Source organism: Dicentrarchus labrax, unplaced genomic scaffold, assembly GCF_905237075.1.
Source record: "Dicentrarchus labrax unplaced genomic scaffold, dlabrax2021, whole genome shotgun sequence".
In the NCBI taxonomy this organism is placed as follows: Eukaryota; Metazoa; Chordata; class Actinopteri; family Moronidae; genus Dicentrarchus; species Dicentrarchus labrax.
Window position 1 is genome coordinate 5,149,765 of NW_026136708.1, and position 24,210 is coordinate 5,173,974.

A 24,210-nucleotide genomic window follows, 5' to 3' on the forward strand; every position below is an offset into this window, starting at 1 on the left:
ATATATGGCTCTGGGTGGTCTCTGATTGACAGCCCTGCAGCTTGTGGGCACGTGCATTTGTTGACAACTTTGATTGATATTTTCATTACTAGCCTGTGAGACACAGACAGCCACAGACAGACACAGACAGACACAGACAGTCTGATACGTGCTGTTTGGTGCAGCGTTTGGCGCATTTGAGCCAGCCTGTGTAAGCGATACACTGTGACTTTAAGAAACACTCCACACCTGCAGGGGGCGGTAGAGGGCAAACACCTGGTGGAGACAAAGCGAGCGGAGTGCCGGTAAACACTGTGGAAGGATGCAGTGTTAGCGAAGCGACTACCTAACGTTACTAACTAACTCATTTATCAATCGTTGTTAGTCTAGGAAATGAAGTTGGTGAGTAAACAGGCTGTAAGCACAATTAAAGTAACAAAGCCAACCGCAGCTGACTGTAATAATGCGTTAGTAAACCATTCAGGGTATGTTTAGTCATAGCTACTCCGTTAGCTTAGCAGCTAGCAGCCCTGTATCATCCACTGTGGCTAACCTTAACTATGTAAAGTATTTCATATATGCAGTCTGTTGTGTACGAGTTACAGTGAGACTAACGTTGCAGCCGTGTGTGTGTGTGTGTGTGTGTGTGTGTGTGTGTGTGTGTGTGTGTGTGTGTGTGTGTGTGTGTGTGTTTACACAGAAGTGCAGACTGTCAGCAGATCTTGTCTGTATTAAATAGTATGTGTTGATGATGCTGCATGTGCTCTATCTGTCAGGAGTTATACTTCTTTTTGTGTCTCTAAAGACTTTTCCTTCCGTGTCTTCCTTCCATGTCTTCCAGTATTGCCTGTCTGGTCATCCTACATTGCCTTGCAATGTCCTCAAGTTCAAATCCACCACTATCATGCTGGACTGTGGGCTGGACACCACCTCTGTCCTCAACTTCCTGCCCCTTCCTCTTGTGCACAGGTGAGTCTCTGAGTATCAGTGGCAGTGTCTTTATTTATTTATTCATTCATTCATTCATTCATTTATTCATGGTGATTTCTTCGCTATGTGTCCTTTATCAGCCCAAGACTCTCCAAGCTACCTGGTTGGGTCTCTAAGGATGGAACATTAAACTTGGAAAAGGTCTGAGGAACTGTTTTTGTTGTATTTTTTTTTGTATCTAAACTTCAACGTGTGTTTTTATTATTGATTTGTGAGATTTCCTAAAGTGGTTTTTCTTTCTTTCTATGTCTGTAAAGTGTAAGTTGAGATTTACGTGTGGCAAAGGGCTACAAAAGTAAACAAACAATCCATTTCCTCGTCTTTCCAGGAGTTGAAGGAATGTGCGGGGAGAGTGTTTGTGGACTCACAGCCAGAGTTCTGTCTCCCTGAGGTAGTAAACCACCCAACCACCACACATACAGTATATTTAGTTAAAGTGCATTTCTTTTGTCTTATCTCTCTAATTTATATTGGCCACAGAAAGAACTGCTGGATCTGTCTACCATTGATGTCATCCTGATCTCCAACTATCACTGTATGATGGCCCTGCCCTATATCACTGAACACACAGGCTTCACTGGGACTGTGTACGCCACAGAACCCACCCTGCAGATTGGCAGGTAAGGAGATATAGGGAAGAAAGCGTCATCATATTGTTTTAAAGGAAATATGCATGTTTTCTTAACACTGTTTTTCTCACTCCTATCCTGGTTTTTGTAAAAAGAGATGGTTGGAGGTTTAAAACAACTGTTGAACTCAGTTTTTGAGAATATGTAATCTTGGGAAAATAATCTCTGCCTGATGCTGTGTTGGTAACTAAACATTAGCTTTGGTATCAGATATGTAAGACTTCCTGATATGAGCTGTTATTTTCCTCAGGCTGTTGATGGAGGAACTGGTGAACTTCATGGAGAGAGTTCCCAAAGCCCAGTCTGCCACCTGCTGGAAAAATAAGGAAATACAAAGGTAGATAGACCATAGAGAAGAACTGAGAAGAGTCGGGGGGTGGTTGTGGGAAATATGTATTTCAATATTTTACATTTTACAGTAGAAAATATGTTTAAAACTACTCTAACTTTAAAATATAAAAACACATTATATAATTTTTTTACCTGTACTTTATCTCTTCTCTGTTTTATCTTTCTTGCTTTTAATTTTCACTTTTTTATCATGCAGTTTTATTTAACAATACAATATGATATAAATAAATCAATCTTTTTATTGTATTAGGATGCTGCCTGGGCCGCTGAAGGATGCAGTAGACGTGTGGACGTGGAAGCGATCCTACAGCATGCAGGAGGTCAACTCTGCCCTCAGCAAGGTGCAGCTTGTGGGCTATTCACAGAAAGTGGTACGAACTTCTTTTCTCCTACACTGTCTGCACAGGCATACACCAACAATGATAAAATAAATTGATACAGCCCATTAGGTCAGAGAATACGCTGTGAGTGCAGGATGAATCATTAATGCTTGTACATACAACTAAAATAGGTTTATGTCCTCTTTCTGCTACATTCTCGTCTTTCTTTCTCCAGGAGTTGTTTGGAGCTGTACAGGTCTCCCCCTTAAGCTCTGGTTACTCATTGGGTAGCTCCAACTGGATCATCCAGTCTCATCATGAGAAGGTTTCCTATGTGTCGGGTTCATCTCTCCTCACCACACATCCACAGGTAGGTCAGCAGGCCTAATGTTAGAGGAAAGTGCACACAAGGTCTGAGAAAAACCTGCAGGGGTCGAAACTAATGTTTCACTTTACTTGTATGTATGGAAAATGCATTTACATCAACATGACAGATCTTTAAACGTTCCCCAACTGAAAAGATAAACAAAGTCTCTTATTTGTATCTTAGTTTTTGTCAGTTAGGATGGTAGAAAATGATCTTTCCAGTCAGTTTTGTAAAGTGCTGGTTGTGTTTTTGTCGGGGAAAGCTGGAAGTGACAGACCGTTGGGACATTCTGACAGGGCTGGTGATAATTTAAAGTGTCTGTTCTTCTCTTCTCTCAGCCGATGGACCAAAGCTCTCTTAAGAACAGTGATGTTCTGATTCTGACAGGCCTCACCCAGATGCCCACCGCCAACCCAGATGGCATGCTGGGAGAATTCTGCAGCAACCTCGGTAGGTTCAAACAGATAATGTCGGTTGGATTACATTTTCGAAAACTTTGAAATGTTTCCATGTTATATAAATAAATCAAATCCTTTGTAAGTAAATACTTCTTAGTAAATGAATCATACTTCCCGTCAGGCTTTGTTTAAGTGATGGTGAATGATGTTGTCTCTGGAGTCTTTGTGAGTGTTTTAACGCCACCCTTTATTATTCATTTGTGCTTTTAGCCATGACGATTCGAGCAGGAGGCAATGTGCTAGTGCCGTGCTACTCCTCAGGGGTGATCTATGACCTGCTGGAGTGTCTGTACCAGTTCATTGAGAGCGCCAACCTGGGGACCACGCCGTTTTACTTCATCTCCCCTGTTGCCAACAGCTCGCTGGAGTTCTCTCAAATCTTTGCTGAGTGGTGAGGAGCTTTTCATCCAAATTTCCTTATCTTACAAATCTGTCATTGTACAGTACCTGGAAGGTAAAGCAGCAATGAAAGAAAAGAAAACAATACAAATATGGCGATGGATTAAGATAAAACTAACATTAAGTTACAGATGTACAGATTGTCAAAGCTGGCTTCTTGTTTTCTAGTCGGCCTGCACAGTTAATGGAAATATTATCAAATAGCAATATGACCAAGTGCAATTTTTTGATAACGGTAAAGTGTGTGACAAAACTTCATATTGAAGTGCTCTAGTGCTGCAGAGATACCCTGGTATACAAACCTTGTTCTGCAGATATAAGAAAACCCATTTATTTATTACAGACCCTAACAAATGTCATATCATAAAGGTTTTAATATTTCTTTCCACTGAAAATGAAAATTGTGATGCAGAAATGATCATTCACATTAATTGTGAATCTTATTGCAATCACAATATTAAACCATATTGTGCAGCACTATTTTCTAGCAACATACTTGATGTATGACAACTTTTATATCGCTGTGTGACTAGGGATTATTTCCTTTATCAATTAATATGTTGATTATTTTCTCGATTAATCGATTAGTTGCTTGGTCCAGAAAAGGGTGAAAAGAATGTTAGTGACATCCTTAATTGTCTTGTTTTGTCCACAACCCAAAGATATTCAGTTTACTGTCACAGAGGACTAAAGAAAGATATTCACATTTGAGAATCTGAAATCAGAGAATTTTTTCTTAAAAACTCAACTCAGAATTTATTGATTATTATAATAGTTTCTGATTAATATAATAGTTGACAACTAATTGATTATTTGACTTAACAGTAGCAGCTGTACAGAGAGAGCGGGTCCACTTCTAGGGAGTCCGCCATGTTGAACTGTTTCTACAGTAGCCCAGAACAGACAAACCAAACTCTGGCTCTAGTTTTGCTGTGAGCTTGGTGGATTAAGGGTATTCAGTGGTTTTCAATCTGTGACTTCACTGCTAGATGCCACTTAAACTGCTTGTTTAATTGTTTGCCTTTGACTGGTGATAGATTAACAGTGCTCATGCCACAGGCAGTGTTGGTTAGTGAAGTCAAACATTTACTGTCTACTGATTATAACTTTCTGCCAGGATGGAGAATTGCTGCAAACAGAAGTATTGACATTTTGTGAAACAGCTGTGTTTAACTTGATTCTAATGTCAGTTTAAAGGCTTGTAAATACAGTCAAATCAAATTGTAAACAATATTTGTTTACAGCAGTGGGCTGGTTGTACTGTTCTGCCTCTGTTGAGAATTATGGTCACCTGATACTGCACTCCAGGATAACTCTGGGATATTTTGATTAGATTTGTGTTTTGTTTTTTCTCGTTTTAGGCTTTGTCACAACAAGCAATCGAAGGTGTATCTTCCAGAGCCTCCGTTCCCTCATGCAGAGGTGAGTCCTGCCACTGTGTCTCCTGCTAATGACCAACAGTGCTCCAGAGATGGTGAATAGTTGTAAATCCAGATTTTTCTGCTAGCTACTGACCACAGAAATGAGCCTGCAAACCAGTAAAAAGCTTGGGAAGGTTTCTGAAATCATATGCAGTTATCTGACAATGCTACAAATAGATGCACTATTTCCCTAAACAAATGCATTTGACAAGTATATTTTCATTTACATTTCATGGTAATCAGTAGTAGTAGTAGTAGTAGTAGTAATAGTAGTAGTAGTAGTAGTAGTAGTAGTCATTTAATTAAAAAAAAAAGTCTGTTACCAGGAATCAGTTGAAACAAACCAACAAACCACAGTGCCCAGGCTGCAGAAGATAGTAATTTGGTGTATCGAATCATCTAAAAAAATCATAACATGGCCAGAAAGTGGACAAAAAAAAATCTCTAAACTGTGCTGTTACAGGATTTGACCACATTGTCTCTACCTGTTGAAGTGTTGTGATATTCAGGCGTAACTAAATTAAATAAATTATTTTAACTTGAGGTTTTTTATTGATGTGAATTCTTGAGCACATTTAGAATTAGAGTTATAAACAACTAGCTTTGTAAATTACCAAAAAATCAACTGAAAGTAAGAATTGTTGTATTTTTTGGACCGTAGAATGAGCAGTTTTATGTACAGATGCCACAGGTCACCTTCCATGGAGTCGGCCATGTTGAACTGCCATGTTTCTACAGTAGCCCGGAACACCAGAACAGAAAAACCAAACACTGGCTGTATATATACGACCATAGTTTCTCCTCCACACGTCACAACCTGTTCTCATTCCTAGTTCGTCAAATACAGACGCCAGCGGTGTTCAGTTACCTGCAATCTTCAAATTGACCACTAGATGCCACTAAATCCTACACAGTGGTCCTTTTAATCTAACCATTTGGCTACCACTGCCTCCGCAGCCCACTAGATGGCGCTCTGAGACCCAGTGATTGAGAATGGCTGTTCTAGTGTTTTTAACAATGTGTTGAGCTGGTGAGTGAACAAACGGGAAATGATCAGGCCGGCTCCTCTCCTATAATCCCTGTGTTGTCGTTTCAGTTGATCCAGACCAACAAGCTGAAGCACTACCCCAGTATTCACGGCGACTTCAGCAGCGAGTTCCGTCAGCCGTGCGTGGTGTTCACCGGTCACCCGTCGCTGCGCTTCGGGGACGTGGTTCACTTCATGGAGCTGTGGGGCAAATCCAGCCTCAACACCATCATCTTTACTGGTGATCATAAGCACTTCTATATCACACACTAGACCTGGATGAAAGGATGTCATCCTGTTATTATAAATACAAAGCTATGCTTCTAAAAGCCTCCGTCGCTTTTCTTTCTTTCCACCAGAGCCAGACTTTTCCTACCTGGATGCTCTGGCTCCCTACCAGCCACTGGCTATGAAGTGTGTTTACTGTCCCATTGACACACGGCTCAACTTCCACCAAGTATCAAAGCTGCTCAAAGAAGTGCAGGTACGGCCAACACTCATTTGTCGTGGGACCATTCATAAATATGGTGAATGTACTGTGAGCACTATTTTCTCTACCAGTTACAGGGCGTTGTAAGAGGAACATTAAGCAGAAGTAAGCAGTAAAATGTATTACACTTCCATGAAATAATTCCATAAGCGTGAGTTTACACAAGGAAGCAGGGAGTTTAACAATTGGCAAATAGAGCGAGATAATGACTGGAAAACTATCAACGTGTTTAATGCAGAAATGGCTGCCTCATGGGGTTTTTTGTTTATACGCAACACTGGGAAGAGGAGAGTTGTGCAACAAGCAAATAATCAGTCAGTAGCAGTCCTGTGGGTAAGACTGGAGAATGGGAACAATTGTACGAGCTAAAAGGCAAGGCATAAACAAGATAACAGAACAAAGTGAGCATTCAGGGCAGAGCAGGAGGGAGTACACGTCCTGGGTTCAGCATCCTGCTCAGGGACACCTCGCATGCATCTCTTAGTTTCCTGATGTCTCCTGTCTTCCTCTTCCTGCAGCCCCTCCATGTGGTCTGTCCAGAGCAGTACACCCAGCCCCCGCTGACCCAGTCCCACCGCTCTGATCTGATGCTGGAGCTGCAGCCCCCTCCCATGCCCTACAGACGCTGCTCTGTACTCAACCTGCCCTTCAGACGCCGCTATGAACGCGTTTACATAATGCCTGAGGTGAGTCACATCAGAGCGGTAACTGACGTGTTTATGAATATATTCTTCTTCAACTTGTCTGGTTAAAAGGAACCTAACAGACTCACAGATTGATGCTGAATGAAAGATAGAAATCTGTACCTTTGGAAACAGATGGCGAGTGAGTGCACACTTCAATTCTCTCGTGTGGGGAGGAGAAAGTGACATATGGTGTGTAAAAAGCTGTCTGAATGAAAGAGAGAAATGTATAATGGAATTATTCCAACTCCTGTCAGAGAACAGGTGGCCAATTTTCAAGTCTAAAAGTCAGTTTCTTCTATTCCTAGCTGGCCAACTCCCTGGTGCCCTCTGAGATTAAACCTGGCATCTCTCTGGCAACTGTGTCTGCAGTGCTGCACTCCAAGGACAACAAGCACACACTGCAGGTGAGTGTGTCTGTCTTTTGAATTGTTCCACTAAAACAGGAATACTGGAATGTGCAAATATGGAGCTTAGTTTTGCTAAAAAAGTTTTTCCTCTCCTGTGTTGCCAGTCGGTGCCCAAACCCCCTCCAGTGCCCCCCAGCAAGAAGAGAAAGCGGGTGATAGAGGAGCCTCCAGTAGTGCTGGCCCCCAAACCCCTGCTGAGCGGAGCGGTGCCCCTGGAAGCTTTCCTGGCTACATTGCAAAAGGTGTGAAATCTGCAGTGTTGTTTATAAAACAGCCAGCAGATCAAATTAATGTTTGCCCTCTTGTCATTGCCCCCTTCGTACAGCATTCCCAAAGGAGATGATCGCAGCCTCTTCATGCATAATTCCATTGTTGGGATTAGTAGTATTTTATTGCAGGGGCCAGAGATTGTACCACAGCAGATTTACAAGATAAACAACACATACCTGCCAATGTTTCCAAAACAAATTCTAAATTCACACATTTGCATTTTTATATCCATAGTGGAAAAACAATCAAACAAAAAATAAAACTGTCTGTGCTCCCGCTCTGCAGCATGGAATCACAGAGGTCAAAGTGGAGGAGACGGCAGACGGACACATTCTCCACCTGCAGGCGGAGGACACACTGATTCAGCTGGAGGAGGATGGGACGCACATCGTCTGTGACAACAACGAGCCCTTGCGTACCACACTGCGAGACCTGGTGCTCCGCTTCCTGCAGAAACTCTGACCCCAATCCTCCCCATTGTTGTTTTTTTTTAAGTGTTTCTGCTGTATTGGACTGTGGATAGTGACAGAGATGAGGGTGGAGGGACAGGACTTTCCCAACCACAGTAATATTTAACATCACAATCCAGTTATATTTTGTAAAATAGTATTTTGTATTAAAAAAAGATTCATGTTAAAGGTCATCTCAGTGAGTCTCATTATTGCAACCCTCTTCATTCAGGAAACGCAGATAGTAAGACACAAGTGAAAACGCAGACATCGATAGTCCTGAGGTTGGGTTTTCCAAAGAAGGAAGTGAGTGAGTAATTCAACAGAAAAATTCCAAAGCCAAGTAAGTTCCTCTGGGTCATGTCTGCCAAACATTTACATTTCACACTATCCCATTTTATATTTAAAAAGTGTCTAAAATGGCATTTGCAATCCCAAAATAAATTTAATCCAGATCTCATGTCAGTTTGTGATCGGCTAAAGTTTCCTGCTCTGATCATGAACCCCATGTTCTTAGTAATTGGGTACAAAATATTCCCAGCTAAAGCGGAATGAAATCTAAGGTTATTGTTATAAAGAGGGGACTGAAACATCCACAATAGGCCCTTTTCAAAGAAGACAGTTTGACATGTCACAGCAGGAAAAGCACAATTCCATTTAGCTGCTTCAGTCTCATAATAAATATATATATTTTTATATTTTATATATATATATATATATATATATATATATTTAAATAAATACGTACTATATAATTATACTGTACATACTGCCTCACTGTCACAACTTACAGGGACACTGGAATAGAACGGAGCCATTGTTAATGTTAGAAGTAAAATCTGTGCTTCTACTGTCGGGTCAAAATGTCTGCTGTGAAAAAGGCCTTTCAAACAGCTCGTGGATGGTGGTTTTATGATTGGTGGCGGTGTGAAAATCAATGAGTGCTAAAGCTGCTGAGTTATACTTTGGTATTATATCCATAAACCTTGGTCAAGCACAGTACAGCTAGGAAACAACACTACTGTTGATTGAAGTCAAATTAATCAGCAGTGTTAATTAGTTGATGAACACATTTTTCAAGAAGAAATGTTCTAGCACGATAAACATGTAGATTTACTTGTCATACATGATAGTTATGTGAAGATCTTTGGGGTTAAAATAAGACAGTCACCGTTTCCAAGAGCCCATGGTGACTATGTCCCCGCATTCTGATGGTAATACAAAAAAAGAGAACTCCGGGTCGCTTGTTGTTTGTGTCACAAAATATTTAATTGGCGCAGGGTTTACATGCAGCTAAAATACATTTAATAATATGCTTTTAATGTACAATATCTTACAGTGTACCTCATGACCATTGCTTTGATAATACAACTGTGTGCAGCAGGAAGAACATCTAGGATTCATACATATCAGGGGCTCAGTGAGAACTCAAAAACAAACAAACTCCCCACCCCTCAAAATAAAAATAAAACCACTTTTTCTTCAGTGACAAATCAACAAATACTACAGACTCGGACAAATGCAACTAACTTTTAAATATAACTGCTGTCCAAATGTGCTGTAAATGAGTCGTTCTCAAGAAAAAGAGAAAAGGTATCACGGTGTGTTTGTTGCGTTTCAGCGGGTGTCGACAATCGAACAGAGCGGACACGTACACAATGTGGTTCCTGGCAGGAAGAACAAGTAGGGGACGTGGTGTTGGTTCCATCAGAGTCATAATAATGATAGTGTAACAACGTCTGTGAGGCAGGGTTCGTGTCTTCAGTCACCTCCACTACAAAAGGAAATGTGTAACAGAAATGTAATTAGCCTGATATTAAACATCTTTATATTACCATGAACCCCTAACATCAGCCCTGTCCCCTCTTTGTTCTTCCTTCTAGTATACTGTAGTCACAGGCAGTGCATTTGGAAGGTTTCCAGTATGATGACATCTTTTCCTAGAGCGACCCAAGCAGCGTTGCAAAGATCTTAACCTCGGCTCATTTGGTCTTACACAGCCTGTGGCTGGGGGACAGAAGGTGGACAGTAGAGGTAGCAGGGTTATCAGAGGGCTTTTTTGTGTAAATTAAAACACAGGGAGGGAACGTACAGTCTCCCTTTGGCAGTAGAAGTCCAACCTCGATGGGAAGTGTTGTCAGACGTTCATTACTGTATTTATCACAAAAAGCCTGATTTCAACAACCATGCTGGTGTGGATTTTTAATGAGTTTTTCTTTTTTTTTTTTTTTTTTTTTTTAAAAGGAGAGTATTTAAGTTGGTGAATCAAGATGTGATAGAAAAGTATTTAAAATGTAGGAGATAGAGGTCAAATATCAGAGTTTTTCCTTGAGTGACAGGGAAATCTTAAAGCTGCTATAATCAGTGGATCAATGTGTAATGTGAAAGAGGTTAAATACCGGACTGCAGTTTCCCTCAGTAATATACAGCTTGGTTGCATCTATCAGTTCATTTCCAGCCCTTCTGGTTATCATTTTGGTTCACTTGTTTTTTGGCTACAGGAGGCAGCTGTCAGCAAAAAACCTTTGATGAACACAGTGTACGCTAACCTGCCTAGCACCAGATAGCAGACAGAGAAAGTTAGCAACTAGCTTGTAGACACAGTGGAGCATTGAGCAGCTAAAGAGAGTTTTTCTCAGAAGCTGATGGAAATCAAAAGGGAGCACGAAGGAGAGTAAACGTTGTATTATATCCATCAGGTGACCAGAAACGCAACTCCAAATGAACGCTAACTGCTAACAGAATCAACTTTAAAAAGGTTGTAAAGCATTGTGTTGTCTCCACTGCCCCCCCCCCCCCACCCCCAAATGGCCAAAGATCGCTACCACAGCTATGACGAGAATATGAGAAATATGGGTAGAGGGTTAGCTAAAACTGATTTTGGATCTGTAAAGACACTGTCTCTTTTTTTATTTGTTTTTATTAAAAGGCAGCTACATGATCTGTGCAAACTTAGAGGACCTGAATCTAGTATAAAGGAGTACAGCAGGAGCTCCGTTTGCTCTGTTCATAGATATGGAACATGGTTAAACACAAATGTTCATGACTCAAGATACAGTGCTGCCACTAAAGCTGCTTACACCTGTCACATTTCTGCTCTGACTTATTGGCCAGAAGGGTGGGTCTTTTGCCCGTGGCTGCCTATAGAGTTGATTAATCTGCGAATATCTGAGCCGGAGGGGGGGGATCAACCTGATAAATGTGTCCTCTGTCTTGTCAGCTGTTTGAAGTTTGTCCTCTTCCTCTACTTGGATTCTTTTTCAGCGTTCAGCAGTGCAGAGCTGATGCCCAGCTTGTTCAACTCCTCCACCAGGTCTCCATTCTGGTGCATCTGGAGCAGGATGTCGCAGCCTCCGACAAACTCGCCGTTGAAGTACACTTGAGGGATCGTGGGCCAGTTGGAGAAGTCCTTAACTCCTGTGGAAGGCAGATGGCGTCGGAGTCAGAGGTAAACTAAAACCAATACTGAATCAGGTGTCCCAGAGAAACCTGGGAGGAGTATTAACTTATGACAGAGAGACCAAATGTTGATAAAACCATGATGGTAGAGAAGCACTCTGCTGGTTTTATACATGAAGACTGATTAACTTGTCATGAGGAGTACTGTTTGACCTGTTTAAACAGCTGGAAGAACTCCAACTTTATGAGTTCTGAAAAGCTTCTCAATGTTTTACACTATTGTACTTACAGCAGTGACAGCACTAGACTTAACAATTAGCCATTTGACATTCAGACTGTTTTTATATTTTGGTAATCTTACAGTTAACATCCTGTCTATCTGACCCTTTAGACCCGGGTTGTGGGAAATAACACAAACAATGAGACTCAATTTGTTATTTTTTTGTGTCACCAGGAAATATACAAACATGTTTTTGTCCCGGTCCATTGAATACGTAATTACAAGCAGGCGAATGGGGAAAAATGCCGCCTTCAAATTGTAATTCAGTCAGAGATATCAGGAAGGTTTGACACGTACAATATCTCCCACTTTGAATAATGTGGGAGAATGCACCACCGCTGGCTGTTACATCAATATAAAATCCAATATTTATTAATGCGTGTTCAACAGGTTCATCTCATTCTCCGTGTCAACTACTTCATGTCTAATCAGGTAAAATATTTGTATTCAGACCTTTATTTGTTGTTCTTTAACCTGAATATCACACCCTGTCCCATATTAAATCCCCCATCAATTGGATTCTGGGTGAATTAAAGGTATGAGTCAGGTTGTCCCTTTCAGCATGACTTGGCATTACACTGCTGTTGCTACATAAGCCCCAATTGACAAAATCCCATTAAAGGGCAGTGCTGATGTAACTCCAAAAAGGCATTTCCTTGTTCCTGAACTAATAAAAACAAATACTAACAAAAGAGAAAATGAACAAGCTATAAAGCATGGTGAACAATTTGACTTGAAAAAAAAGGGGCCACACCCTTTGTTCCTGCTGCAGGGTACTGATAAAAACCCAACACTTGGAAATGTCCAACAGGCTGATACAGTGTAGGTTTGAATGTGCCAGTGAAGAGGACAGCTGAGAGAGGCTGACCCCGCTCACAGCAGACACAGGCACACTGACCACCTCCACTGTCACTGAGGGAAAAGGTCGGTTCCACTGAGAGGTAACAACTTGTTGCTGTCATGTCGTGAAAAGCTTATCTCGGTTTACTGACCTTGTCTGAGCTCCTGGTCCTCCAGCACGTTGTACGCAGCATAGTCCTCCACCCCATGCATCCGCAGGATCTGAACCACGGCGTTACTGAAGCCACACATGGGCTGTGCCGGCGTCCCCTTCATGAACACCACCACTTTGTCCTTCTTCACCATCTCACCAAGGTCTTTCCTGTCCGCCGCCGCGCACAGGAACCGGGCCGGGGCCGACCACACGCGTCCGTTGGTCTGTCTGGGCAGACAGACCGCCGCCCCGGACCGCAGACACCTCGCAGTAGCTCTAATTAAACTGTTCATGGTCTTTGGTGAACTCGGTCTTAGTGTGAGGAGAAGAAATGTAGAAATTGACCAGCCTGCGTCTGAAGAAGCTGGATAAAACCAGTCCGTCTACACACTTAAGGCTCGCGAGGAGGGGCGGGAGCTGAGCGTTGATTGGACAGCTGCGTCTGACCAGTTTCTGATGTGGCTTACCATTGGTCGACGCCCCGTGTCAATTACATCAGTTACACAAGTTACACTTCTCAAAGCCACACTTTATTAAAAAATAAATCAATATTATCACAGCCACTGACACACACGTAATCAATGTTGTATGTTAAAAAACAAAAAAAAACAAGTATTAAAAAAATGTAAGCTAATTATTTCCGGGTTACAGAAGCCCTCAAGAACTTCCGGGGCGACTGGAGCAAAGAGGAAAAAGACAACGACGGTCTGAAAGATGGCGGCGCACATGCAGAAGAATAACAAGCCAGGGAAACCTGGAGGAAAAGAGGCTCAGCCTCTGATTATCGCCAAAACTCCGGCGGAGGAACAGCGTCTGAAGTTGGAGAGGTTGATGCGGAACCCGGATAAACCCGCTCCCATCCCGGACCGGCCCAAAGAGTGGAACCCGCGGGCTCCGCCGGAGTTCGTCCGGGATGTGATGGGCTCCAGCGCCGGTGCTGGCAGCGGGGAGTTCCATGTTTACAGACACCTCCGACGCAGAGAGTACCAGAGGCAGGACTTCCTGGACAAGATGTCAGAGAAACAAAACGAGGACCTGGACTACCTGGATAAGGTGGAGCAGAATAAACAGGCGGCCGAGGAGAGAACCGCGAAGCGCAGGAAGAAGCGAGAAAAGCTGAGGAAGAAGAAGCTGATGGCAAAGAAGGCAAAGGAAGAGGCCAAAAAGAAAAACGAGGAAGACTCCGACAACAGCTCGGACAGCAGTGAGGAGGAGGAGGAGGGAAAGGAGGAGGAGGAGGACAGGGAGGCTGATGATGATGCCGAGGCTCCGAGCTTCATAATGGGGAGGAAATAACGCCCCCTGCCTCCTGCAGGGGGGGGTTCTGGGACTGGGTTCTGGTTTTAATGGTCCTTCATAGTGACACTGTGGCTGATTGATCATAAAACTTTGGATCCCATAACACCGGAAACAAGTAAAAACTGATTTGGAACCAGATTAAGAGCCCTGTACAAGAGGATGTGCTTCCTGTTTGACTGTTAAATTACCAGGAAAAACCTGGACAGACTTTAACAGGCGGAAACCACCTCGAGTGCATGGTTGTAAGCAGACAATGGTGGACACTGTTCCAGCTGGAAAAGAGACATGCTGAGACACTTCAGAGTTTTCATTATGCTGTTCATAAACTCCCTAAAGTGTTTGTAGTTGTTATGTGTCAGATAGCAGGCCATGTCATCTTCAGGGCTTTCTTGAGTTTTCCAGAATCTTGACCTGATTGAATCATTGTGAATACTTTTACATTTTAATGTAATTTTAATAAAAACGAGGATATACATGGTCATTCTGGTGTTATGCGGTTTGTTCACTTTCAGATTTTTAACTCTAAATATTAAACAATTCATGTAATAATAGAAGTGTGTGTGTGTGTGTGTGTGTGTGTGTGTGTGTGGGCGTCCCAACTCTTTGCAGTTTTGTGAAGCTGCTCCTGGCAAGGACAATTGCTCGCGGGCACAACAAAGCTGCAGAAAGCAACTCAAAGAATGAAAAGGCGTGACTCCTGGAGGCTCAGGGGTTTCACGTGCGATGTTCCTTGGACAGACTCCTGCTTTCCACGGTGGTGATGGCCTCGCTCTGTAGCCATCACCATTCTTGAGGCAGGCAGAGTGAAACCAGACAGCCAGATATTATTTGAAACAGGTGGAGCTCTTCCTGTCAGATACTCCCAGCTGTCACAATAACATCAGATTTTATATATATATATATATATATAGCAAAAAAGAAATTGTGCACACACAACTTTGATCAATACTTTGTGATAAATTAACTTTTAAAAAATGTTCATTTGTATTTTTATTAGAATATTGCCATGCAGAACAAATGAGACAGCTATTTTCTGATTCTCTTTAATGTGTATCTTCACATTTATGCTGTGTTGGAATTAAGTCAGCTATGATTTATAAATGACTCATGTAAGACAAATTGCAAGTTTCTTGAAAGTGATTCTTTTCACTGATGGAAGATTAAACTCATTAAAGATGCATTGAAGGTCCCTGCTGAGGTCGAATGAAGACTACTACAGAACTGTTAAATAATGTGGCTCACTGCTAAAAGCACATTTCATTGCATTATATTAAGATCCAAAATGAAGGTTCGGGATCCCACAGCTATTCATAAGTGATTGAAAACTTAACTCTGCGTGTTCTCTATAAATGTTACATGTGATAAAGTGGGCCCTTTACATGTCATACATATTTCAAAATGAAATGTAGGTTACTGACAGTGTAACCAGATTTTAAAGCTGCAGAAGAAGATACAAGCACATTTGGTTAGTTATGCAGTGAAATACAAATGTTAATTTTGGTTCTCTCAAACACAATTTCACAATATACATCGCAACTGAGAAGTATTCTCATATATATAGTTTTTTATTGTAGTGCAACATTTTATAAAAACCTACCCTCAAGCAAGACGGAAAAATTATATTTTCACATGTGCTTCTCCAGCTACCGATGGAGATTAAAGGATTTAAAGGATAATTCCAGTATCAATGGCAATGAGTCACCAAGCTATCAGAGTAAGAAGTCATTGAGAGTGCTATAAATTAGCATTATCAGGGTGTCATGCTGGCCTAGGGCAGTGGTTCTCAAACCTTTTGTAGCATGCCCCATTCAGAAGCTAAAACAAAGAGTTCACACCCTGCAAAATGTTCACAAAAATATACACTTGAACATACATCAGCGTGACGAGAACTACTAGAAACCATCTTTGGGGGAAAAAATGAGTGTTTGGCTCATGTCCCATCTGCTAACATTGAGGCAACATGCTTCATGGCCTATACTGCAGTCAGCCACCAGGGGGCGATAGAGATGTTAGACTTTATCTTTGGAGTGTCATCCACCTTCATATATGTCGATGGGCCCGTCCCACAGCTTGAGAACGACTGGGGTAAGGCTGCATTCAGACTGGGGCTACTCTACCATGAACACAATATTTCTTTTAAAGGTCCAGTGTGTAACATTTAGGAGGATCTATTGGCAGTAATATAATATTCACAGGTATGTTTTCATTAGTGTATAATCACCTCAATAGTTGTGTTTTTGTTACCTGAGGCTTTTGTATCTACAGATGCCATAGGTCGCCTTCCATGGAGGCCGCCATGTTGAATCGCCATGTTTCTACAAACTGAACACTGGCTTTAGATAGTGGTGTTTCGTGTTTCCCGCATTTGATGGCCACTGTAGTTTCTCCTTCGCACTTGGATTGCGATCCGCAGTTACACCACAACATTACACCCCTCATTTCCTGTCATTTTTCTGCTGTCACTATCTAATAAAAGCCTAAAATGCCTGACAGCTCGCAAGTCTGAAAAGAGTCTTTCAAACCATCTCTTAAGATAACACATATTGGGGTTTTTGTTTGTACATATACTATAAAATAACCTCAGTAAAAACCTTGGCTACATCTGCTCATTCCTACTATTCATTCCTTCTGAACTGAACATGCTTCTGTCAGTGAATCTACTCTTATGACTCTCAGAAAGATTCATTACAGGCCTTTGCATGAAAACGTGTGACCTAACACTGATCCCAGCTGATTCCTTCTTTTTAACAGTAACAGACTCTATGTAAATGCCTCCTCTGACAGAATTTTTATGAACCGCAGCCTGCCAATAGGATTCAGGTGGAGCTGTGTCGGGGGAGTGGAAGCTAGAGTTGATCAACTCCTCAGAGGGAGGTTTCAGCGTGTTCAGGCAAGACACACTGCCTCACATTGCCTTTTCTTCATCCGTGAGTTGTAAGGAAACCTCAGAGCTCCTCTAATTGCTAAGAGTGCCTGACATTTTCAGGTCTTCTCCCGTCTTATCTCCTCAATGGATCACGAGTAAGAAGTGAGACTGAAGTTAAATGAGAATGCAGGACAAGGCCAACAGGGATTCACAAAAGAAATCAGTGGGAGAGATCAGTGATCAACAGGAGCAGCAGCCTCAAGGTACTGTGACAAGAAATACTGTCTTACACTGATGATTAATATTGACCCACTGTGTGATAGTAATATGTAAATAACTGTATATACAGGACAAACTTTACTGTTTGTCTCTTTCTTCCTGTAACCAAATTTCCTTAGAGTCATCTTCCAAGTGGGTGTCTTTGGCATAGTAGCATCTGATTGCCCAATCATACATTTCCTCACTTGCTGATGCTTCTAAAATACTGTGTGACAAGTTTTACATGTAAAATGCATCATACAATGGAGATTAAAAACACAATTTTGCTAATCTCATATCATATTCTGGAGTCTTGCAGTTAACCCATTCATCTCATTTCACCATGTTCTGTCACACTTCTTGCTTATAATATTCAACACAACATCTCCCATGTGCCACCCAGTTAAAGCAGGCTTTTAAAAACACTTTTCAGTTGGAAAACTGCAGTATTTTCTGTGCCCTGTTTTCTCTTGCCCAGATGAGAGGAAAGCAGCTCAGACGAGAACCTTCACCAGGTGGATGAATGTGTTTCTGCAGAGAGTAAGGCACAAATCAATGCAATTCTTTTATACTACCTCATAAATGGATTCACCAATAATGTTTACCGTTTGCTATTTCCAGCGTGATCCTCCAGTTGAAGTGCACGACCTGTTCACAGACATTCAGGACGGCAGAATACTGATGGCTTTGCTGGAGGAGCTCTCTGGGTGCAAACTAGTAAGAGTTAATTTATACAGTGGAACAATTTGATGTCACAAAGAAGGAGAAAATACACAACACTAGTAAAGGACCAGCGTGTAAGATTCAGTGTCCATTGAGCTGTGCAGTTGCCGATTGCAACCATTCCAATACAGCCAAACCTTCCAAGTGTTTAGGAGAAACAACGGTAGGCAAAAAAAGAAAAGGCCCAATCTCCATAGAAAAGGTTCCACTCCCCCTGTAGATCCAGTACAATTGAGTAGAGGTTAAATCCATTTAATAAATCAGCTTAAATTGATTGACTGCTTCATATCCACTTTAAGATTGACATGTCAGCAAATATGAAGTCAGTTAGCTTAGCTTAGCACAAAGACTTGGGGCAGAGGGAAACAGCTGGCCTGGCTGTGTTTATAGGCAACAAAATCCACCTAACAGCACCTTTAAAGCTCGGGCCAAGAAATAGACAACAAACAATAAGTCACTTTTTTTGTTTTCCTTTGGAGAGAGCCAAGCTAGCTGTTTCCAAGTTTCCTGTGTTTACACTAGGCAAAGCTAACCGGCTGCTGGCTGTAGCTTCATATTGGCGGTACATAAGGGTGGTATCATTCTAATTCTCGTGTTTCCTGAAACTCTCAACTATTCCCTTAAACGTTATGTCTTATATTAGCTTTACAGGTTTAGGTCGTCTCCTCACCGCATTTTCAGGCTGAACAACATTTCGAAGGCCCTGGCTTTCCTGGATGATAGACATGTGAGTGTGTTTGCTTGTTAGTCAATTGTTTTGACATGGCATACATTTACAATTAAATCAGGAAAAACTTGATCGCGGATGATGTCTGCTCCCCGTTGTCCCTCAGGTGAAGCTGCTTGGCATCGATGCCTCTGGTATTGCTGATGGCATCCCTTCTGTTGTTCTTAACCTTGTCTGGATCATCATCCTGTATTTCCAGGCAGGCTATTTCCCATCATCCATCACTCTAACGTCTTCATATATTATTTTCCTCTCTGCCCAGTGGTTTGTCTTTGCCGCTGACCTTACATGCACTCCACTCTTTTATCCTAATACAGGTAAAGGAGGTGACAGGAGGGCTCCAGAGGCATTTGTCTTATAGCCTCTCTTCCTTATCAATGAGCACTTACCCCTCCTCCGCTGACCTCTCACCTCAGCCAAATGACATTGGCAGCTACTCCTGCAACACCCTGCCAAGCAAAGGCAGAAAGGCTGCCAGAGAGGCAAAGTACCATGGGAAAGCAATCAAGACTCTGCTGCAATGGGTCCAAACATGTACATCAAAGTGAGTCTGAAAAAGATGCAAACGCTTAGAAATTCATTTTTGTCAACATAACATCTCGAAACCCAAAAATTATACTTATACAACCAAAATGAGGGAAGGAAAATGTGTGAGCTGGCTGTGTTGAGCTTCTGTTTTTTTTATTATGCAATTTTAAATTTGCAGCTTTGGGGTGGAGGTGCATGACTTTGGGAAGAGCTGGAGGAGTGGGCTGGCATTCCTAGCTATGATTAAGTCCATAAACCCAGCCTTGGTTGACCTGAGAGAGAGCCTGTCTAGAGTGCCAAGAGAAAACGTCCAGCTGGCTTTCATGATAGCCCATCACAGTTTGGATATACCACCTCTGCTGGAGCCTGAAGGTAAAAGCTTACTGAATATAAAGTGTCTCACGTTGGTCCATTTTCATCCTCATAACAAATGGCTTTCTGCATCTACACCAAGACAGTGCTACCCCTGCACCTAAGTAGGTGCTAGAAACACCCTATGGGGGAATGATACCACCTATCCCAGACCAGAGGAGTGAATCAGAAGCATTTGCCCCATTGCAGACCAATTTAAAAGTTGACCTTGCTTAATAGTCTCTTTAGTAACAGTTTATTCTGCTAATGTGTGAAAACTATTCCTCTTTCCCCAGATGTTTTGTGCACTTCACCAGATGAGCGGTCCATCATCACATATGTGTCTATGTTCCTGGGGCATTGTTCAGGCATAGAAGAGGTTAGTACGGCTTGAATATTTCAAGATTTTTGCTTTTTTACTTTCTTGCCGAGAGCTAGATGAGAAAATTGCTACCACTCTCATATCTGTTACATATGAAGCTACCAGCTGGGAAAAATCTTGCTTATTTAATCGGTACAGAAACCAAATTGTAAAAGCAACCGTTTGTGTTTTTACTGGTTATGTGCAGGAGTATTTCTTGTCTGAGTGCAGTAAGGATTAAAGGTTCTTGTACCAGTTAAACAAATTAGATATATTATGTCTTTTGGTGAGTTTTAAGGGTACTGGTAGGCAGATTTTGTTAACTTTGGACGAAACCAGGCTAGTCTTGATGCTAATCTAAGCTTACTGGCTGCTGGCTGTAGTTTAATTTGTAACTCACAGGAATGTCAGTGGCATCATCTTTCCCATCTAATTCTCTTGAATGACAAATGCATTGACAAACACTATGAATCAAAGATAAAGCATTATTTGCACTGACATCATGTAACTACCACTCATAAACCATATATTACAGGATCGTATAACCGCTATGGAAATTCCAGAGATCCCAAATTTTGGATCACTTGAGTCAGTCAGCTTTGGGGAGACCCATGCTGATGACCCAGAAGTGCAAGCTTGGCTGAAAGGCTTGGAGAAGAGCAGTGAGCAGCAACTGTGGAAACGGTGGGCTAGAAGACCCTCAGGGACTTCTGATGTCTCCTCCAGCAGCGGAGACATCTTTCCATCCTGTCGTAGCCAAAGCATCACTGAACAACCTGCAGGCAGTGCCGCCAGCTCACCATTCAACAAAAGCAAGCATCGAAGCGTTTTAAAGCCACCCAGTCCACTGGATGCAGGCATAGTCAGCCAGGACATCAGATCATGGATGGAGAAAGCGTCTCTGGATCATGGCTACAACAAGACAAGAGTGGATGAAAGTCATTTTTCTTTGAGCTCCGAGGAAGGAATCTACAGTTTGTCAGCACTGGACTCAGATGAGGAGGAGGCCTACAGCTACATCCTGGATCTGAATAAAGAGGTTTTTCAACCATATAATCAGCTGAAAAGACCAGTACCAAGGGTTGAAGAGGAAACAGCAGAAGAAATGTTTCTGAATGGACAGCAGACTGAAGAGTCAAAACATCCGGAAGTATGTGTGACGTTAAACGGCAGTGGATGTAAACATGAAAAAAGCTCACTTGCACAAAATGTTGAACCAGAAGTCAGGGCTCGGTCGGTGGTTCATATGAAGTTTGATCCAGACAAGAATGAAAGTAGCTCCAGAAAGATGGCAAACAATGGAGCTATGTTTGACGTGGAGCCAGAGGAAGAAAGCGGAAGCAGAAAGGGACGTGAAGAGGAGAGAGTTGTCAGAGGACAGAGTAATGATGACACCGATTACTGCGAGGAAGAGAGAAAGAAGGAGAAGACAGAAAATGCTACAATGGTGACGCATGGTTATGATAAAACAGAGGCTCTGGTGGACGGAACCAAGAAAACAAAGCTTTTTGAGTCGGGTATTTGGAAGAAAGAGCTTCAGGAACCGACTAAAAGAAGGCTTTTTGACAAACGTCGACAAGGCAGTGAGAAAAGAACGGCAGACGGAGAAGAAGAGGAAGACAATTTGACAACGTTTGAGGAAGGGCGGGACAGAAAGTTAGTGAAAGAAAAAGAGGGAGAGGATAATGTAAAGGAGGAAGAGAGGGAAAATCAGCAAAGTGGGAATGTAGAAAGTTTCATGGTGGAAGTAAATGAAAAAATATTAATAGATGTGGCTGTAAATGAAGTCAGAGGAGCCGATGCAACTGGAATTAACACAAAAGAAGAAAATGAGAGGAAAGTCATTGCCGGCCCCAAAATGGAAGATTTCACTTGTAATGATGAAGGCAAGGAGGTATTCAGTGGTGAAGTCATTAATTTAATGGATTTTGAGGCAGTTACAACAGAAGATGAGAAAGACAGGGAACTTAATATTAACAGACGGAAACTGACTGATAAGAAGGCAACAACAATAGACCATCCTGGTAAAAATACCCCAAAAAATGGAGGGACCGACCATAGCGGTGATAACAGTTGGACTCCTGCCTGCAGTGCAACCTCTCAGTCAGTCAGGTAGGTCATAGCATTAGAGATTTATGTGTACAGATATAATTGACTGTTGGCTAAGCACTGCTTAGATTACCTCCTTGATTATGGTAACAATGTGTCAAGCTTTCAGTTTGACATGGTACAAATGCAGTTTACAGTGATAACGGCAGCGTTTGATGCTCTTTTCTGGTTGACGACAGTTGTTGATGGCATGTTGTTGGCCGAAACTATGACTGATGCCAGCAGGTTTTGTCATCTGTAGCTAACTAGAGCTAACACCTCTGTGAGGTGGTGAAACCTCTGGCTCAAGCTCAAGTTTTATTCATTCCAAAAACAGAAATCCTGTAAAAGGGTGTTAAATATGCGCAGGATGGCTATATAAGATATAACGCTAAAAGAATGTGGCTAATTCTATATCCCAGGCAAAAAAAATCAATGGAAGACAAGGAAATAAAGGAGCAGCACACGCAGTTTTTGTATTGCAACTTAGAGCTAGCCAGCCCTAATATCAACATATAGCACATATTATAACTAAAATTGAGTTCTAAAATGTTCATCCTTCTAATATAACCCTTGAATAATTTGGCAAACGTACCCTGTGTGATACAAGTTTGGCGGGAGTTGCTTGAGAGTAAACTTCCCAAACCAAATAAAGAGCAGGACAGAGTTAGCATGAACTCCGATACACTAGCATCTTGGCTCACACAGGACAGATGTTAACAGCTATTTTGTAATTTAACCTGTAACCTCACAAAATGCTGTGATACCTAATAACTAGTTAATGACAGGCCCATTGCCTTTGGAAACAACACATGGTTACTATTGTATCCTAGTTAGCGGGGCATGCTACTGTTTGCAGCTAATGCTAGAGCGCACGGTTTCAATCAGTTTCTTACAGTACACTTATGTTCTTATATCGAATATTGATCGTACTCCAGCCCCAAGCACAGCAGGTTCATCGTCAACAATGCAAATAAGCTGTGTTTGGTCTTGTTGTTTTAATCTAACTTCCATTTCTTCATCATCAATATGAACGTGAAATGTCTAATCAAGAACTCTTATCTGCTTTTCGACAGAGAGGAAGGATTCATTCTTCAGTCTTTAGCAGCCTTGTGTGACATAACCCCATTAGAGCTGGAAATGCTCTTGGTCCTGTGGATTCTGCTCTACTGCTGCTTCATCCTACCTCAAATGAACCTCTGAGTCTCCCTGTAGTACACCCTTCTCATTAAGAAATGCTTATTAGCCCAGTTTCCACAAATGAGGCAAACAGGGACACGTAGGGCTGGGTTGACTCTTTATCTGTATCACCAAATTTCCCTCAAGGCAGCATTTAATGATTATGTTTTCTTTTTGCTGCCAGCAGAAATAATTTGTCATTTGGGCCATCGTTGTCAGATGAACACATAATGCTGTTGTTCCCATTATTACAATTTTTTTCAGCTACTTGGTCTTACAATACACCAAGTATTAGACATGGTTTGGGAGTTTTAGTGCGTTTTTGCTGAATGCATGTTCAAAATGTTCTGTTTATTTGATTTAGTTTTCTGGCAGAAATACTCCTTTCACTTCCAGTGGATGTTACCAACCACATGGTGGCATCGCAGCATTACAGCAGCAACTGTCTCACATGAAAGACTGTCGTTACAGCATTCTGTTGACGGCTGAGAATCCCATATGACCTGCTGTTTAATTAGAAGCTGTATTGACATGGTGAGATTAAGCTGATAATATTTAATGAGCACTTTGACATTTCGTAGACTCTCCCTGTGTCACTTGTGGCTTAGAATGTATATTGTTTCATTGTTTTCATCTCAAATACTGTATGATAGTTAAAGCCTTTCAACAATGCAAGCTTTTTTCATGACATTTTTGTCACTTTGAGATATAAATAATAAACCAGATACTCATTCTGTGTCATATATCTTCTGATCCTTTCCACAAGATAGAATCAGGCACTCTATTTCCAGGTGCTGTAGACACATTAGGCACATGTATAGTGTCTTTGTTATAGTGTATACACAGTGAAACTAGAGCAAAACTGAAGTATGCATCAGTTGCATAAGTGTTCAAAATCCATGTTGACCACAATG

General features: G+C 41.8%; 4 protein-coding genes and 1 non-coding gene across 6 annotated transcripts; 4 read left to right on the top strand and 1 right to left on the bottom strand.

Moving 5' to 3' along the window:
* The first annotated feature begins 236 nt into the window (after positions 1 to 236).
* ints9 (integrator complex subunit 9) lies at positions 237 to 8,432 on the top strand. The gene is made up of 17 exons (XM_051408718.1): positions 237 to 381; positions 821 to 948; positions 1,050 to 1,110; positions 1,298 to 1,360; positions 1,450 to 1,589; positions 1,849 to 1,935; positions 2,200 to 2,320; positions 2,505 to 2,639; positions 2,975 to 3,086; positions 3,305 to 3,485; positions 4,855 to 4,915; positions 6,011 to 6,182; positions 6,301 to 6,425; positions 6,950 to 7,117; positions 7,423 to 7,521; positions 7,629 to 7,766; positions 8,080 to 8,432. The coding sequence occupies exons 1-17, from the start codon at positions 373 to 375 to the stop codon at positions 8,254 to 8,256; spliced, it is 1,977 nt and encodes a 658-aa protein (XP_051264678.1). The 5' UTR covers positions 237 to 372; the 3' UTR covers positions 8,257 to 8,432.
* A 1,055-nt stretch (positions 8,433 to 9,487) lies between these two features.
* Positions 9,488 to 13,336, bottom strand: glrx5 (glutaredoxin 5 homolog (S. cerevisiae)). Of its 2 annotated transcripts, XR_007885584.1 has the most exons (3): positions 12,915 to 13,336; positions 11,436 to 11,660; positions 9,488 to 10,017 (listed from the first exon to the last, which is right to left on the bottom strand). XR_007885584.1 is itself a non-coding variant. In XM_051408570.1 (2 exons), exons 1-2 carry the CDS (start codon positions 13,207 to 13,209, stop codon positions 11,488 to 11,490), a joined length of 468 nt encoding a protein of 155 aa, XP_051264530.1. In that variant the 5' UTR covers positions 13,210 to 13,336; the 3' UTR covers positions 9,488 to 11,487. The 2 variants fall into 2 exon arrangements, 1 of the variants encoding a protein (XP_051264530.1); XM_051408570.1 differs by having other exon boundaries at positions 9,488 to 11,660.
* prkrip1 (PRKR interacting protein 1) lies at positions 12,728 to 14,696 on the top strand. The gene is made up of 2 exons (XM_051408569.1): positions 12,728 to 12,846; positions 13,568 to 14,696. Exon 2 carries the CDS (start codon positions 13,631 to 13,633, stop codon positions 14,210 to 14,212), a length of 582 nt encoding a protein of 193 aa, XP_051264529.1. The 5' UTR covers positions 12,728 to 12,846; positions 13,568 to 13,630; the 3' UTR covers positions 14,213 to 14,696.
* Positions 12,766 to 24,037, top strand: clmnb (calmin b). The gene is made up of 12 exons (XM_051408566.1): positions 12,766 to 12,863; positions 14,825 to 17,105; positions 17,202 to 17,344; positions 17,818 to 17,879; positions 17,961 to 18,056; positions 18,706 to 18,789; positions 18,896 to 18,988; positions 19,107 to 19,333; positions 19,496 to 19,689; positions 19,965 to 20,047; positions 20,565 to 22,141; positions 23,194 to 24,037. The coding sequence occupies exons 3-12, from the start codon at positions 17,260 to 17,262 to the stop codon at positions 23,318 to 23,320; spliced, it is 2,628 nt and encodes an 875-aa protein (XP_051264526.1). The 5' UTR covers positions 12,766 to 12,863; positions 14,825 to 17,105; positions 17,202 to 17,259; the 3' UTR covers positions 23,321 to 24,037.
* LOC127368952 (small Cajal body-specific RNA 13) lies at positions 14,816 to 15,092 on the top strand. The gene has a single exon (XR_007885969.1). It is a non-coding gene; the product is annotated as a small Cajal body-specific RNA 13 (non-coding RNA).
* Positions 24,038 to 24,210: the final 173 nt, after the last annotated feature.